Here is an 18601-nt window from a genome sequence, read left to right as displayed (position 1 = left end):
AAAGCACGAGCCTATTGAAACTACATATATTAAGCATAATCAATAATGTGATTTAACTTGAAGTCTGGAAATTACTAAATGTTGTCATTTATAAAAAAATATACCAAATATGGAGAAGTTGCTACAGCACCTATATAACCAATATTCCATATACCACAGTGTATCTCCCATCATATAATACACGTATCTTAACTTAAACATATTAGGCTGAGGGGTGCCTGGGTGGCTTGGTCGGTTAAGCGTCCGACTTCGGCTCAGGTCATGATCTCACGGTCCGTGGGTTTGAGCCCCGTGTCGGGCTCTGTGCTGACAGCTCAGAGCCTGGAGCCTGTTTCAGATTCTGTGTCTCCCTCTCTCTCTGCTCCTGCCCTGTTCATGCTCTTTCTCTTTCTGTCTCAAAAATAAATAAACGTTAAAAAAAAATTAAAAAAAAAAAAATATTAGGCTGATATTTTAAAAATATAATGTGGTTGTTCTGTTTTATGTATGTTTTTTATGCAAGTCATTATCCCCTAGTTTACCTGAAAGTGACTGGCTGGAGAGCAGTAAGTAGGAGTTTAAGTTAGGAGAATAAAGGACAAGATATGGAGCATCTTAACTGTACAAAGATGTATAAATTCCATAAATTCAAAATATTAAGAAAAAAATTCCCTTCCCCTCACCATACCTTCACATAAAAATGGAACAAAATGTTCAAAATGAAAAGCTGTGGAAACCCAGAATACAAGTAAAGGAAACTTTATTTCTAAAACCAGATCTTCATCCTTAATGCTCAAAACATCTGGAGATAAAAACCTAGTACTAAGTGCCATTGCATTTCAATTCTAAATTGGTAAGTAGGTTTTTAGAAATCATAATAAATTTTGGTTTTTATAGAGAAACAAAATCTTTAATTCTAAATTTTTTTAAATGTTTATTTATTTTTGAGAGAGAGAGAGAGAAAGGGAGAGAGAGAGAGAGAACGTAAGCAGGGGACGGGCAGAGAGAAGGGAGACACAGAATCGGAAGCAGGCTCCAGGCTCTGAGCTGTCAGCACAGAGCCTGACGCAGGGCTCAAATTCATGAGCCTTCAAACCACGAGATCATGACCTGAGCCAAAGTCAGCCACTTAACTGACTGAGCCACCCAGGCACCCCTCATTCTTTAATTCTAATGCCTAATAATTTAAATCACTGTATGATTTTGGGGAGAGACAGCAATGCCTATTCAAGTAAGGAACTATTACTAATCAGCAGTATTCCACAATGATCTTAGTCCTCCTAAAATTACATCTGTCACTAAGTTTACAATTACATGACAGCATAAAATAAGTTGGTACCACCAATATAAATTTTATCAAAAAGTCATTTCCGATATGTAGTCAGCATAAGATCGTCTGTATTCTTAGAGAAAGGTGAATACTATAAGCATGTTATATGATTAAGATACACAAATTTCAAGATTGTGCTCACCATTGACCATGTTGAAATGTTTTCCAACATTTAACACAGTGCCCTCAATCTTTCAAACACTTAGCTACCAAAAGACACCCATAAATGTAGTTGTCAAACATTCTCAATGTCACTATCATGTGTAAAGGGTACCTGAAGAACTTTACCTCTTTATCTGTTCGGTCCAAGAGGCTATGCTGTACGGGAGGAATTAAATTTTCAACTGCTTTCCCTACATCACTGCGGAATGAATCACTAGCTGGAAGGCAACTGAAAATGAAAAAGTTACAACATTCAATTAAAATACTGTCATTAAATATTTTATCATACTATATGATGAAGATTTTTGGACAATGGACAAAATATGGATTTTCAAATTATAGTTAATTTAACGTAGTCATTGTCATTAAAATACACTATTTTAAATAAAGATCCACCTAATTGTTGTACTTAGACGTTAAACTGGAATTATAAATCTAACTTAAGTTCTGAAGTTTGTTATCTGAATTATTTTTACTCTATACATTTTCATACATTCAAGTTATACCCCAAATTCAGACTATACTAAAGTCCTAACTTGTTATTTATTGAGTACCTGGCAGGTAGTCTGTAAATATAACTTTGTCCATTTTCAGTCCAAATGATTACTTTATCTGCTGATACAAAGTCACCTCCAGTCCACGTCTGTCCGTTTTCACTAGGACCTGAACACAGCAAGGAATAATCTCCAGCATCAAATACCTACAAGGGACAAGAAATTCACAATCTAATATAATTGGTATCACTTAAATAAGATACAATGACATTTAAAGTAAAAACAAAACAAGAACTTCTAGAAATGTATTTAACAAACTCAGGCCTTGTAAAGTTCACTACCTCAAGTTAAAGCCATTGTGTCAGTGAGCCCTGGGGCACAGTCACCTTCAGCAGAGAAAACATAAGTAGGTCCCCAGCTGTGTGCCTCTGGGGGGTCAGACACTGAGTAACAAGTGGAGCAGACATACTACCTGTCACAGGGACAGGGAATCCTTCCCCTTGTTTATCTAATGGGAGGAACATTCCATCAAAGAATTCTAGGTAATAGGGAACCAGCCTCTAGAATGCATGGCTATGTTTCCTGTTTCATTTCTATGTTCAGTAACAACATTTCTGATAAACTCAGACATCAGAATACCTCTTTATTAATATGGGAATTACCTTACTTTATTTCATCCAGGTGCTGAAGTGCTGTAAATAGGAAGTTAATGGACTCAGTTTTATTATTTAATAATCCTCAAGTATAAAAGTCCCACAAAAAAAAAAAAGCAGGCATTGCTATATCCCATTTTACAAACAACAAACTGACACAAACAAGGGTTACATCACCTGTTCACGGTCACATGTCTAGTAAGTGCCAGAGCTAGGACTAAAACCCTCATCTCATAATTCCTAGAAGAATTTTTCTACCACTTTCAATATTTGGTGATAGTGTATTTTACAGTGCTAAAAAATTTCCCCAGGAGAAATAAGTAATTCAATGGCCCAGAATTTTTATTTTAGTTTTCTTTAAATAAAAAGCAATCAAATTGTTCATGCACAGCTTTCTTGAAACTGAAAAAATCCCAGCTGAATTTACCAAGAGTGGACATATTTATCATTTATAACATTAACACTACAAGAATAGCCAAGTCCAAGAAAGACTGGAGACCACCCTCCAGCCTTATTATCTATTAAAGCAAATTATAAAGCTACAGAAAATAAAACAATATCGTACTGATGCATAAACAGAAAAACTAACAAGTTCAGAAACAGATTCCAGTAATTACAGGAACAGAGTATATATTATAAAAGCATCACAATAGAAAAATAAATTATTCAACAAATGGCATCAGGAACTGGGGGCCCATCAGGAATAAAAATGAATTGGATCTACATCTTACAATTTATACAAAATAAATTCCAAATTGAATATTCAAAGGTATATAAAGTAAAACTATACAAATATTAGGGATAATGAAATAAAAAATTTTTAAAGCTTAGCTTATGAAGAGCCCTTTAGAACATGTCACAAATTATATTAGAAACCATAAAAAGAAGGAAAAGAAAAAAAAAGAAACCATAAAAGATGATAATGTAACCATATTAAAACAGAAAACTTCTTTTTGGCAATAAATATCTGGAAAAGTCATTCTAGTTAAGTTACTGGTGCTACCTCAGTTGTTTTACTATGCTTTTCCCTGATGGTTAATGAAGCTGAGCACCTTTCTAAATTTATCACCCATCGGCTTCCTCCTTTCATGAAACGTTTCTGTCCGTTTTCCTACTGGATTGTCTTTTTCTTCTGTTCTCACATGATTGCAAGATGCTTATTACGAACACACGAGAAACTGGTATTAGCACTGCCTCTGGGGAGGACAAGGAAAAGTACCAGGGGAAAAGGATGTATACTTTTCACTGTGTCCTCTTGCACTCTGGTGTATTACCACTTACAAGTGCTTTAAATTTTAAGACGAAGGATCCCATGGAGCTTACTGTAACTAAGCAACTGCTAGCTTCTCCTCTAATCTGATTCCAGGACAGTAGCAGTGGCAAGGATAAGGTTAAGGTAGGTACCACCGGCGGCCCTAGTCGGTCCGTCGCTACCAAGCCGGTGCCCTCTGAGGCATATCACATGGTGGCGATGAGAGCAGCCGCTGCAGTCAGGCCGTCTGAGTTGTAACCCAGCAACTCCACAACCACCTGTACAACCTTAGTCAAGCTTTCTATGTCCCCAAGCCCCCAGCGCCTCACCTACAAGATGGGGAAAGTAACAATCCTGCCGTGGCAGACAGCCTCCAAGACTGCCCGGACCTGGTACTCACACCCTTGAGCAATCTTCTCCCCTGAGCACAGGCAGGATTTTGTGACTTTCTAAACAACTGAATGTGGGAGAAGAGAGGAGACTGCAGTCGCCAGATCAGGTGGGTCTTGGCTACAATTTCTCTTGCTTGCTCAAGCTGAGGGAAGACCGTTCCCAGGCTGTGAGAGGCCCCCATGGCAAGGAACTGATGCCTCCAGCCAAGTTAGCTGACGTTAAGCCTTCTAACCACCAAGTGAGTATGCCTGGAAGCAGAACCACCCTAGGTGATTCCTGGAACGAGACTGTCATCCTGGCTGACACCTTGACCACAGCCTGTGGGAGACCTTGAGCCACAGCACCCAGCTAAGCTGTGCCCACATTCCTGACTCACAGTTGGGGTGGTGATACATGAACCAGATGGGGGGGTGATACATGTTTATTGTTTGAAACTGCGAAGTTTTAAAGTAATCTGTTATGCAGGATTAGGTAACTAATAGACTTCCCCTCAGGGAGTTGTGAGGATTAAAAGAAATAATGCAGGGAAAGCTTTGAAAACTCTGCTAGGCACGAGTGGTCAAAACATGCTGGCTCTTTTTCTACTATGGAAATACTGAAGTCTCGCAATGTGGAAGTAATATACTCCTGCCATCAGTAGCTCAGAAGTGATGCCAGATCCAAGAAAGCAGAAGGGAACGGCAACTGGGAATAACAACAAAGACGGGTCAACCTGCAGAAAACTCACCACCACTGCTTACGTTGCACTGAGAAAATAATGACTGAAACAGTAGCAAAGGAAGAAATTAAGATCAACGGAATAATCATTATTCTGAAGCATTCTATAAACCAAAATACAAAAAGATAACTATATACAGCCAAACCCCAACACCTAAAAATTTGATATCAAGATCACACATGAATTCCAAATGGTTAAAATATTCTTGCACCAAGCTCTTCCTTATAATTATCTTTGGAAGTTTGATAAACCAACACCATGAAGGGTAAAAATACAGCTTCTTACTTATGTAGTTATCTTACCCTCCAATATTTGGAGCACACAACCAAAAGCGATCTTTGTGTGAATGCACAAAAAGAAATGCTTTGGCAATTCTGACAGTAAATTGGTTTGGATTCCTCCTCAAATATTGGCTCAGTATCCTGAAAAGAGAAAGATTTATAGAACTTCAGGAATGGTTTGGTTGTTGATTAAAATTATCATACAATGATAAATAAAATGAAAGAAAGACATCACTTGGTATATTCATCATTTTAGCCACTTATGTGAGAACCAAGATAATAAAAAGCAGCAAAGATACACTCCAAAAATATCTGGGCACTATGCCTTGCTACAAAGCTATTCAAGATTAAAACACTGATGAGAATCAGAGTGTCATCACTACGACAATAACAGATGATAAAAGTTTGAGTTGATCCTAAACTCTGTATCTGTATGTCCTTGTGGGTTAAAAAAACAAACAGAACAAAAACTGATCAATTCCTCCAGGTCCTCCCAAATTCAACGTGTAAAGATTCCCTAGCTCAAGAGATTAGCACCGATACTGTCAGAATATTGATCTGCCTTTCCTACTGACAAAAAGTTACAAGGAATTCAAGCCCAAAGAACAGAGAGAGAAACTAAAATTGGCTTCACATACTTTTTGTGTTGGTTTACTTTATTTTTTTTTCCCCTCAAGCAAACTATCTTTTAACTTTAATAGAAGCAACTGAGAAAAATCCCAGCTCTTCTAGGTTTCTCTACTTTATATCCTATGCAGTATGTTTCTCTATTTCATGTCCTTGACAGAACAGATGTCTGCTATCAAAAGTGAAAAACATAATGCACTTACAGAGACAGCAGAGTAGGGGATGTTCTAATACTATGGCAATAAGGCTTTCGAAAAAGAATAGCTTTTTCCTTGCGCTTTAAGAAAAAAAGGGAGGGGTGCCTGGGTGGCTCAGTCGGTTGAGCATCCGACTCTTGATTTCTGCTCAGGTCATGATCCCAGGGTAGTGGTATCGAGCCCCACATCAGGCTTCACCCTGAGCGTGGAGCCACATCAGGCTTCACCTGAGTGTGGAGCCTGCTTAAGATATTCATTCTTTCTCTCTCATTCTCTCTCTTTCTCTAATAAAAAAAAAAAAGAAAAAAGAAAAAAAGGAGGGGCCTATCATCACTAAAATTGAAGACTGTAAGAACAGAACATTTGCCTCACCTGCATGCCACTTATTTCAGAGGTGACAATCCACACTTTCAAGATGCCCGTCACTGAAAGGGCTACCACAGTATCCTCTAAGTAGAGAGGGATGAAGAAGCCAAGGTTATAAACATAATATGCTTTCTTTCTAAATAGTAACATGGTTCAAGTTAATAAAATTAAGTAATAATGCTTTTCAACTGGCATAAAAACATAATTCAATATTTCATGAAATAAAAAACAGATTTTGAAACATAACAGTTCACAAATTTGAAAGTCAAGGAAAAGTTGCACACAGCTTGAATTCTTTTATTTCTGATCAACCAGCTTTTAATAATTTCAAATGTTCCTGATCACTATGATTACGTGATGACTTAATGAAGGTTTATTCTTCCAAATTCACAATTTGTAATTACTTATCATGGATGAGCACACTCAATTTCTTGAAGACACACATTTCCTCACTTTCCCACCCACCTGCCTGCCTTCTAACATTTTATGACACATTACACCCTCTATAGACTGTGATCAAGAGAAGACATGATATAAAATCTGAATTCATAAGCTTCCAGTAAGAAGCAGTCATAGCTCCATGACAGCATAAATAACTTTGTGAGCAGAGACACTGAAAAGCAGGTAAATGCAGGCTCCAGAAAGAGGGAGATATGTGCTAAAATCACATTTTCTTCACTAACCAATGAACTATGGGTAATTTAACTAATCTGTCTTAAATTCAGTCTGTTTATCTGTAAGCAAATACATGTCCTCTGCAAAGAGTGAAAGTTTGGCCTCCTCCTGGACAATTCGGATGCCTTTTAATCCTTTGTGTTGTCTGATTGCAGAGGCTAAGACTTCTGATACTGTGTTGAGTAACAGTGGTGAGAGTGGACATCCCTGTCTTGTTCCTGACCTTAGGGGGAAAGCTCTCAGTTTTTCCCCATTGAGGATGATATTAGCATTGGGTCTTTCATATATGGCTTTTATGATCTGCAGGTATGATCCTTCTATCCCTAGTTTCTTGACGGTTTTTATCAAGAAAGGATGCTGTATTTTGTCAAATTCTTTCTCTGCATCTATTGAGAGGATCGTGTGGTTCTTGTCCTTTCTTTTATTGATGTGATGAATCACATTGATTGTTTTGCGGATATTGAACCAGCCCTGCGGACAAGGTATAAATCCCACTTGGTCGTGGTGAATAATTTTTTTAATGTATTGTTAGATCCGGTTGGCTAACATCTTGTTGAGGTTTTTTGCATCCATGTTCATCAGGGAAATTGGTCTATAGTTCTTTTTAGTAGGGTCTCTGTCTGGTTTTGGAATCAAGGTAATGCTGGCTTCATGGAAAGAGTTCAGAAGTTTTCCTTTCATTTCTATTTTTTGGAACAGCTTCAGGAGAATAGGTGCTAAGTCTTCCTTACATGTTTGGTAGAATTCCCCTGGAAAGCCATCTGGCACTGGACTCTTGTTTTTTGGGAGATTTTTGATTACTAATTCGATTTCCTTACTGGTTATGGGTCTGTTCAAATTCTTTATTTCTTCCTGTTTCAGTTTTGGTAGTGTACATGTTTCTAGGAATTTGTCCATTTCTTCCAGATTGCCCATTTTATTAGCATATAATTGCTCATAATATTCTCTTATTATTGTTTTTATTTCTACTGTGTTGATTGTGATCTCTCCTCTTTCATTCTTGATTTTATTTATTTGGGTCCTTTCCTTTCTCTTTTTGATCAAGCTGGCTAGTGGTTTATCAATTTTGTTAATTCTTTCAAAGAACCAGCTTCTGGTTTCATTGATCTACTGTTTTGTTTTTTTTTTTGGTTTCGATAGCATTGATTTCTGCTCTAATCTTATTTCCTGTCTTCTGCTGGTTTGGGGTTTTATTTGCTGGTTTGGGGTTTTATTTATTTCCAGCCGTTAAGGTGTAAGGTTAGGTTGTGTATCTGAGACGCTTATCTGTAAGCAAATACAAATGAATAACAACAGTATCTAGCTTAATGGGTTGTTATGAAAATTAAGACACACCCCAGATATAAGCATTCAGCATATTAATCGAGAGGAGTTATTACTTTTATTAAAAAGAACCATTTGCTGTCTTTAAATAAAAACCTCATCATATTAGACTGTTCTGTAGGCAAGGCAAGGCCCTGGAACACAGTGATTACATGTCCTGACACTGTACAGAGATGCTCTAACAACTGTTCACAACCCCGTCAATCCATAGTAAAAGTGGAACATCCTAGCATATCGAAAATGCTCAAATATCCACAGACTAGAATACTATGGCAAATGCAGATTAAAAATTACACATGCTGCAACATTATGATAGTAACATTTACTGTGCATGCACAGCACCAAAGCTTTCATCAAAGTTATATCCTATCCTGTTCAGACCACAGCCAAGTACATGTGTACCTCATGTGGAAATAGTGCAAAAATTTAAAACAAACGTGCAAACTGCTTCTTTAATTTTTTTAATGTTTATTTGTTTTTGAGAGAGGGCAAGCACAAGCCGGGGAGGGGCAGAGAGAGGGGGTGACAGAGGATCTGAACCGAGCTTTACGCTGACAGCAGAGAGCCGGATGAGGGGGCTCAAACTCACAAGCCGTGAGAACGTGACCTGAGGCAAAGTCAGCTGCTTCACCGACTGAGCCACCCAGGCACCCCAAATATAGTCCTTTTTTCAAAGAAAATGTTGATTATAACTAAGATTAAGGGGAATGCACTAACAAGGAGCTCCCTACTGCCCGGAAAATGAAGAAGGTGAAGGTTAAAAAAATACTTTTCACTGCTGTGTTCAGAAATAAAGCAGTAATTCTCCAATAGGCATTAAAAAGCCTCTACTTGAGGGGCATATGACTGGCTCAGCCAGGTAAGCATCCAACTCTTGATTTCAGCTCAGGTCATGACCTCACGGTTTGGGAGATCACACCCCTGCATCAGGTTCTTTGCTGGCAGTGTGCAGCCTGCTTAGGATTCTCTCCCTTTCTCTCTGCCCCTCCCCTACTTACACACTCTCTCTCAAAATAAATAAATGAACATTAAAAAAAAAAAAAAAGCCTCTACATGAGAAATTCCCACATTAAAGAAGTCTGTTCAATTTTATTTCACTGAACATCTCCCTAATATATTTGACCTGAACCCTCCTTTTTCACTAATACCTATTAACACCCTTCAGAATCAACACTCTTTAACGAGCCTTCGGAAGTGCTGCAAACCCATCCATTCTATGTCCACAGCCACTGCTGCACTTCAGATCTGCACCAGTCACCTGGGGGTACTAAAACCATCTCCCACCTAAACCATTCTCAACAATGGCACCAAAGTGATGTTTAAAACAGAAGTCCCTTCAAGTATTATCATCAGACACCGCCCAACATCGACTGCCAGGGCCAAAAAGCTACAGCTCATGGATCAAATCTAGCCCACTGGCTGTTTTTGTAAATAATGTTTTCTTGGGAGCGCCTGGGTGGCTCAATCAGTTGGGTGTGTCCAACTCTTGATTTCGGCTCAGGTCATGATTCCAGGGCAATGGGATAGAGCCTGCTTAAGATTCTTTCTCTCCATGTGCCCCTCTCCCCCACTCATACTCTCTCTCAAAAAAAGAATAAATTAAATTAAATAACATTTTACTGGAACACAGACAGGCTCATTCACTTATGTACTATCTATGTGCTTTTGTGCTACACTGGCAGAACTGAAACACACATCATATGGCCTGCAAAACCTACAATATTTAGTATGTGGTCCTTTCTAGTACAAGTCTGCCAAACCCAATCTACAGGACTAAACCCAAGTTCCCTAGCTAGCACACAAGGTCCTCCATGATCTGCCCCACCCCCGCCAACTCTGTCAACCTCTGATGCCCCCTCTCCTTCCCTCAAACTTCTTGTTTATGTATTATGCTTACGGTTTGTATCACATACGATGCATTACAAAACTCTACAGGAAACCACCCGTCACATCAGGGTACTGAAGTTCCTAAAGGACGCCACACACTGACCTTGTGTTCGATGGGATCGAATAATACTCATGGAGCTAATCCAGTCTGGAGAGATCTTTGATACTAAGGAGTATAACACCTCAAGGCTGGTGGCATCCACAACAAGGATTTCAGGGTAGTGGCCATGGCACAGAAGCCTTCCTTCTTTCTGATTTCCAACAGAAAACTGGTAGAACTAAAAGGAAAAAGAGTGTTAAATATTCTCCTTTACTTGAGAGACTTGACTCACAAGCCCTCATCAAGCTTGTCATGGCGCTCAGTCTCTCCTGTAATATTTCTAGACACAGACTACGTGGTGCAGATTATAAGTTTCTTATATATACACATATTCTTATATGTGTATACACATACATCCATCAGGTTACATTAGTATTTCAAAATATCTGACAAAAATTATTCTTTTCCTAAAATCCTCCCTTTTGAATTCATCATAATTCTTCGTGTTTAATCCCCCTATAGCATCTAAAAAAGGACTACTGAATGAATTCATAAAACACCTCAATACAATCAGCTTTACAAAGCAAAGCAAAAGGAATCTCTTCACAAAGCAAAGCAAAAATATGAATTTTAAGTGAATGGGAATAGGTGGGTATAGACTTATAATTACTAGTTATGACCAAATAAAATTTATTAGATGATTGCTGTTCAAACATATTATAATCAGCAGTGAATTCCGATTAATCCATGTGTTTTATTTCAAACTAGAGCATGAGACAATCACGTAAACCATTGTCATAATGTACATTTATACTCTGTGGAAGAAAAATAGAAGAACCAACACAATCATGACCTACATGTAACTCATTCCAAGAGTAACTCAAAAGGAAAAGATGGGTTTCCCTCAACCAAAGAGCAGAGGAAGAACAACTATCAAAACAAGACCAACAACTTATCAAAGGACCTGTCTCCCCTTAGCTTAAAAAAAAAAAAAAAAAAAAAAAAAAAGGTGACTCTTAGTGGAATGATGATTCTTCTAGAGAATTTCTAGAAGGTGAAATCTAATATCCAGACTATTACTTCCCAAATGATTGGATCTTATATGAATTACACGGGGGCAAGCTAGACTGAAAACAAAGGGCACTGCTATAACCACTCCACCACTGGGGAAATAACTGAGAAACCTGGGTCCAGTCTGCTCCCACACTCATTAGTCCTATTCTCAGGTTCAACACTGCATGTGAAGGAATATGATCTTTCCTCAACTATGGGGTACCCTGTATAAGAAGAATTACAACTTCTTACACAAAAACACTGATCGTGGAGCACATTAACTAAGGACAAGGCAGCATCACTAAAACTCCAAGAGGGGGTCTAATTAAATGCAAACAACCCCAGAGGGTATCCCTAGATCTTAGAAGGTTGATCCAAAAAACACAACACACAATCTGGAGGTCTCAGGACTGCCAGTCACTCAGATGTGATCATGTGACCACAGGTACTCCTGACCCATTAAAGGGGAGGGGTGTCAAGGAGGAAAAGAGGGGTGCAGAGAAGCAAACTTTGGCAGTATCCACCTAACATCAGCCGGGACAGACATGTGCACCGTAGTCACTGGAGAAGAGCTTTCCCCTGGGGGCGGGGATATTTTATTGGACTTGCCGGACAAAATGCTTCCCACCTTTTGCTTTCAAGTTATACTCCCAAATAATCTTCTGACCACTAAAATTTAGCTTCCTAGACACTTTCATACTAGCAAAGAAAGTATCCTGAATGGAGAAACAAGTTTTCCAAATATTATGTGATAATTAATAAGTTGGCATTTCTCATGATTTCAGTACGCGCCAATATTATCAAGGTTTATCATTTCTGCTTATATAAACAAACAACTTGCTCTGGACCTGAGAGGGTGAAGATCACACAGGGATCAATTGTCGCACACTAGTGAATCAGCCAAAGAGCATCTTCTACTTAGAGATAGATGGCTGCCAATTTAAATACAGGGTCCAATATGGGATCTGATAAATAATAGGTACTAAAACTATGTTGAATAAAGATAATTTTTCCTAAAATGTAAACCAAAACTTTTTAAATCATGGAATTATACAATAATCAAAATATTGATATTCAATGAGCTCAAGACATTTACATATAATTTTCCAACAAATTATCTATAAAACCACTAACTGGTATATCATTTACTATCCCTTTTCTCTATATAAACCCTGATGATTCTTCATATCATAAAAAATAATATATGCCCCTTAAATAAAAAGTATACATCCTAACAGCATTGAAGAAGCAAGTTTTAAAAGGTCTTCACCAGATCACGGTCAAAAAAAAGACCTTTATAAATACACAAACCGCCACCTCAGCCCTAAGTAGTTTTCTACGTATTTCACTGCTTCTCTAATCTTTGCTGGCACAAGTTTTCTTTCTCAGCAAATGACGGTATTCACTTGTTTTAAAGGAGGCAGTATGATGTAACAGAAAGAACAGAAAGAGAAACCTGATTTCTGATCCTGGGCCAGGAATGACTCACTGTGAGACTGGGGCAAGTCATTCAATCACTCTGGGTCTCAGCTTCTTTACACGTAAGAGAGTATACTCCTACTTGATTTGGAATGATGTGGGGAGGACTAAATGAAACACCATAAGAGAAATTCCTATACGATATGTGCTCAGTATTCCCTTCCCTCTCCTGCCCCACTGAGAACACAAATCACATTTTCTATAGACTTATGACTTTCCCAACACGCAGCAGGGTAAATGAGGCGTAAACTGAAGCACAAAGAACTTAGCAATTATGAAAGAGTAAGAAAGAATACCAAGAATGTAAGTCAGAAACTATAAATTCCTACTTAAATTCTTGTGTAAGGAAGGCATATGAAATCTCCATTTCTTCAACAGAGTAAAAACATCAAAAAATGTACCCAAGGGCCAATTGCACAAGCAATAAACAGGATATGATCTGTAAAGTGGGTCGATTTGTGTCAATCATGAATGGAGTTGTGAAGGCTTTAGCATGAAAGAATTTCATTATTTAGGATCTAGAGCACTGAGCCAATTAGTAAAGGGGCTCTCACTGGGGGAACCAGGACGGCCAGAAAGGGCACAAGTGGCTTACCCTCCACCTTTCCCCATCAGTCACCTCTACTTACCCCTACTATACCATCTGATGAGGAACACTTTCACTACCCCAACTGTGGTCTTGTCCTATTCCTCGTCTCCACCCATTTTTCACTTAAAAATATAGGCTCAATGTCTGAAAAACCATTTAATTGCATACCTGTAATAAGTTGTGTTGACTTGGACAATTATAGAAATAGATACTAACCTGTATGCCTGTATGTGTGCAGGCTAATTTTGTAAATTCAATACATCTGCCATCATTCACATCCCAAAGACACATCTCTCTATAAAACAAAATAATAGCTAAATTTAAATCTGATTTTTACAAGCACTGTCCAACTTTGTAGTACTTTAAAATAAATCTTCCATTAAAACTGATATATGTCAGAAAAAGTAACGTATAGTCATTATTGCTGTTCGTGAAAAATTCTGGTCCTCACTCACCATCCCAACCTCCCCTCCAACCTGACCACCCCCACCTAAATCCACATTCTTTCTGGGCACATGGTAGGGCTCCACTGCCTGGCTCCCTTTTGGTTGGGGAAGTCATGTGAGTAGTTCTGGCCACAACTGATGTGAGGGCCTCAAGATCTCTCTTTCTCATCTGCCTCCATTCCAGACAGTGGCTGCTTCTGACAATGGCTGCTCCCTTAACCTCAAAGTCACAATAATAACAAAGCAGAGCCCCAAATGACATATGAGGGTCAAGTGACAAAAATAAGAAATAAGCCTTTAATTTAAACCACTGGAATTTTCCATTGGTTATGAGCATAGCTAGAAAATTTAGCCCAGCACAAAACAAAAATTAAAGTCAACTGAATTCCAAACCTTTGCAAGTTAAATGTAATATTCCAATTTTGGTTCTGCATTTATTGCATTAGCTTTATCAAGTGCATACCAAAGGAAAAAAAAAAGGCTCAAATTTCAAACTAAGGATACAACATTCAAAATTAGAAATATGTCATGATCTTTGAAATACAAAAAACAACATTAATAAAAAGCAACGGTGCTAATATTCTTAGGGTTTTCTTCAAGATGCCCTTTCTTAGATCTCACATGGTGTGAAACAATTTTTCAAAGGATGCTCAGTCTTATTTAGAATATGCATGCTAGTGTGAATTACCCTTTAACTGTCCAAAAGGGATTATTTTTACCTAGAGCTGCCTCTTCTTGTTTCAAACAAGTTACATAAGGTTCTTTTCAAATTCATAAATTATGGGGGATGAAGGGGAGGGAACAACTTCTTAAATAATTCTCTTCCAGGTCCCCAACTCTCTTCAATAACATATTATGTATATAATTTTCTAAGCACCAAAAAAGTTTTAAAAACGCCTGTGAACCCTACAACTACTATCTAATTGCCTCTCTCTCCAAAAACAAGTTATATTCTAAGACTCAGGAACATATATAATTACATAAGTATATTAACATATGTGACATTATATGAACTTTGCATGATTTTATCTTCCAAATTTATTTTAGCCTACCCATCATTCAGGTTCTTTAAAACTCTCAAAGTTGTCTGCCAACTCAGTAAAGATACCACGGAGATTAATGATCAGGCTTTAACCTTCAAGCTATTCTGAATTGCTCAAGAGCAAGGCAAAAACATAATCATAAATTGTAATAAAAGTATTATAAAATCATTAATAAAGAAAATTCACAATTATAAAACCATATTTTAAGTATTGTTAAGTTTAGACAACCTAAGAATTTATTTAAAAGATACTTCACCAGAAAAAAAAAAGCTTCCCTCCTCACTAACACACCAGTACTATTTGCAATAAAGACTTATGAAGAAAAAAGTGAATACAAAAATACTTACCCACTTTCAGACGCACTCACAATATACTGTTTGTCAGTAGAAGCACAAGCTTTAGACAAACAGGTGATTGAGGCTGTGTGACCAAACAACAGTGCTCGAGGATTAACCTAGAAATACACAAGTATGTTGATGCAAGTATCAAATTTTTAAAAATTAATCTGTTTTTAGGAATCCTGTTAAACATTAAATATAAATATAAATATAAATATAAATATAAATATAAATATAAATATAAAATACAGACCTGGTAAGAATTGTTCAGAACACCAAAACCTAAAAGCCACAAAACAGTGAATCCTACCTATTAAATGCTCAACAGTCACCCCGCCAGGTAGTTCTAAAGCCAAAACTGGAACGACCAGTAACCAGTAACACTGTTTGCCCAGCATCCTACAGAGAACGACAGAGCTAGGAGCCAAGTGGGCAGTCTTAAGCACTGAGTTATAGAGAACCGAAAAATCAGGTTAAGAATGTTGGTATATAAAATAAAGTAATTTAACCCCACTTATTTTTTAAGCAGTATGTTCACTGACCTGAAAACACATTTAGAGTCTCTAGATTGACACCATCAAAACTCAAAAAATAAGAGGACAGGCACCCTTCCAAATGCTGATAGCAACATTAACTATCAGCAACTAAGAACGACCTTCACAGACTAATGATTTAGTAACAACATAGTGCCTCAGAGGAAGGACGGCTTAATACCCACTATTCTAAACTAATCTGGCAATCAGCTCCCAAATTTATCTACTTTGTGCCAAATGTTACGTTTACTTCAGGTAACTTCAGGGCCTTAGGTTATTTCAAAATATATTTTTTAATTAAATATTTAATACATACAAACATTGATAACATCTGCATATGCTATAAAGAACACATCCTAATTTATTAGTAAAGCTAAACTGTTCAAAATCAAATATTCCACAGAAAGAGTACAGACATTGTTCTATAGTTCTGATATGTGGCAATGGAAGAGATTTTCCAAATAAAATTCATTTTAGTTATCTTTTGTATAATTATAATTAAGAGAAAATTTTAATCTGTTTTTTCCTTAGTTATACAATATGCATTTTTTCCCTCAGAGGCTAAATTTTTATTTTAATTATTTACTTTAAGAATCAATCATGGGGCGCCTGGGTGGCGCAGTTGGTTAAGCGTCCGACTTCAGCCAGGTCACGATCTCGCGGTCCCTGAGTTCGAGCCCCGCGTCGGGCTCTGGGCTGATGGCTCAGAGCCTGGAGCCTGTTTCCGATTCTGTGTCTCCCTCTCTCTCTGCCCCTCCCCCGTTCATGCTCTGTCTCTCTCTGTCCCAAAAATAAATAAACGTTGAAAAAAAAATTAAAAAAAAAAAAAGAATCAATCATTGTTTATAGTTACGAAGGGCCTAGAACATTTTCCCATACATCAAAATTTTTCTCACACATCCAACCCCACCTGCATACAGAGATTGAGTAATCTTCCACTAAAAAAATGCTCTTGGTCAATTATTTAATTTCTCCCAAGAAAATCAACTTTACCAATAGCTTTATTTCAAATGTACATGGCTTTGCTGGAAAATTACACTTTCAGCCAAAACAAGTAACTAGAATTGGACTTTATTCCCACCATAATCTAGAAAAATAAATAAAAATATTTGAATGAAGCATAAAAATCACATGATCATCTCAGTGGGGCAATAAAAGCTTTTGACAAAATTCAATATCCTTTCATAATTAAAGACTCTCAACAAATTGGGTATAGAAGGAATGTACCTGTTTTATAAAAGTTATATATGACAAGCTTACAGCTATCATACTCAACAGTGAAAAGCTAAAAGCTTTTTCCTTTAAAATCAGGAACAAAAATATTCACTCTTGCTACTGCTATTCAGCATAGTTAATCCAAAGCAGTTAGGCAAGAAAAAATAAATAAAAGGCATCCAAATCAGAGAGGAAAAAGTAAAATTTTTCCCGTTTGCTGATGATGTGATCCCACCTGTCCTAAAGATACCACTGAAAGACTGCTAGAACTAATCAACAAATCCAGTAAAGTTGCAAGATACAAAATAAACATACAAAAATCAGTTACATTTCTATACACTAACAACAAAACATCGAAAAGAGAAATTAAGAAAGTAATCACATTTACAACAGAATCAAAAAGAATAAAATAGTTGACCCTTAAACTAGAAATCTAAAAAATCTAGAAAAAGACTCTACCAGAACCAAAAAGGAATATAGTACAGTCACAGTACGCAAGTCAAAATACCAAAAAGCAATTGTATTTCTAAATAGTGACAATGAACATTTGTAAAATAAAACCAGAATACATGGCTCTGCCACCCACTGTCATATGAAAGCAAAAAACAAAACAAAACAAAAAAAAACAAAAAAAAATGTGTAAATGAAACTATTTTTTACTTCATAAGTACAAAGTTAGTGAAAAAATAGAAAAGTTTTAAGATAATATTTTCATAAATCAACATGTGTCTTTAATGAACAGAAACTTATTCAATTCATTAAAAAGACGTTTTCTGGAGTTTAAAGAAAAAAAAAGATGGCTTTAAGAAGTGGCTCTGAATGACTACGAAATGGCAAGCAGAGGAAGAGTAATCATCATAAACAGATAATCATCCAAAAATACAGCTATGCCTAGTATCAATGCCAAATCACAACTATAAGGTCTTAACATCAAGAAACTACAAGAGAAAATAGGTATTCATATAATCAAAGGAAAAAATACATGGTATATTTATACTTTTCCTTTACCTCACCATTTTCCATAAAAATTTAAGTTAAATCATAGTTTAACATTTCACACATAATCAGTACAAAGAAATATCATAAAATAATCTGTTCAACAATTCATAAAGACCATCCATCCTCAAAGACTACACAGTTCAAAAGTGACAATTATTACGTTATCAGTGGCAAGGCAAGATAACTAGAAATAAAAGATGTGATGTGTCAGTTCTTTTTTTTTAATTTTTTTTTTAATGTTTGTTTATTTTTGAGAGAGAGAGTGCAAGCAGGCGAGGGGCAGAGAGAAAGGGAGACACAGAATCTGAAGAAGGGTCCAAGCTCCAAGCTGTCAGCACACACCACAATGCAGGGCTTGAACCCATGAACTGTGAGATAATGACCTATGCCAAAGTTGGATGCTTAATGGACTGAGTCACCCAGGCACCCCTGTGATGTATCAATTCCTAACAGTAAACAGTAAGATCCACATTCTAATCTGAGACCTTGAGGCTAGTTCATTCTGTAGTTAGCCATCATTCAATATTCC

At 37.1% G+C, this 18601-nt stretch overlaps 1 protein-coding gene across 9 annotated transcripts in view; it reads right to left on the bottom strand.

The window, feature by feature from the left end:
- The window catches only part of WDR7 (WD repeat domain 7), a 360496-nt gene that overhangs the window by 314242 nt on the left and 27653 nt on the right, over positions 1-18601 (bottom strand). For all 9 annotated transcript variants that reach the window (XM_043558949.1, XM_043558946.1, XM_043558954.1 and 6 more), the window contains 7 exons: positions 15335-15441; positions 13715-13793; positions 10441-10615; positions 6459-6535; positions 5284-5403; positions 2026-2171; positions 1598-1700 (listed from right to left, as the gene is read on the bottom strand). In XM_043558949.1, coding sequence (XP_043414884.1) covers positions 1598-1700; positions 2026-2171; positions 5284-5403; positions 6459-6535; positions 10441-10615; positions 13715-13793; positions 15335-15441 — 807 coding nt within the window. The remainder of the gene's footprint in view (positions 1-1597; positions 1701-2025; positions 2172-5283; positions 5404-6458; positions 6536-10440; positions 10616-13714; positions 13794-15334; positions 15442-18601) is intronic.

This window comes from Prionailurus bengalensis, chromosome D3 (genome assembly GCF_016509475.1).
Source record: "Prionailurus bengalensis isolate Pbe53 chromosome D3, Fcat_Pben_1.1_paternal_pri, whole genome shotgun sequence".
Lineage (NCBI taxonomy): Eukaryota > Metazoa > Chordata > Mammalia > Carnivora > Felidae > Prionailurus > Prionailurus bengalensis.
The sequence above is the reverse complement of the archived record's forward strand: the minus strand, read 5'-3'. Positions and strand labels throughout refer to the sequence as shown.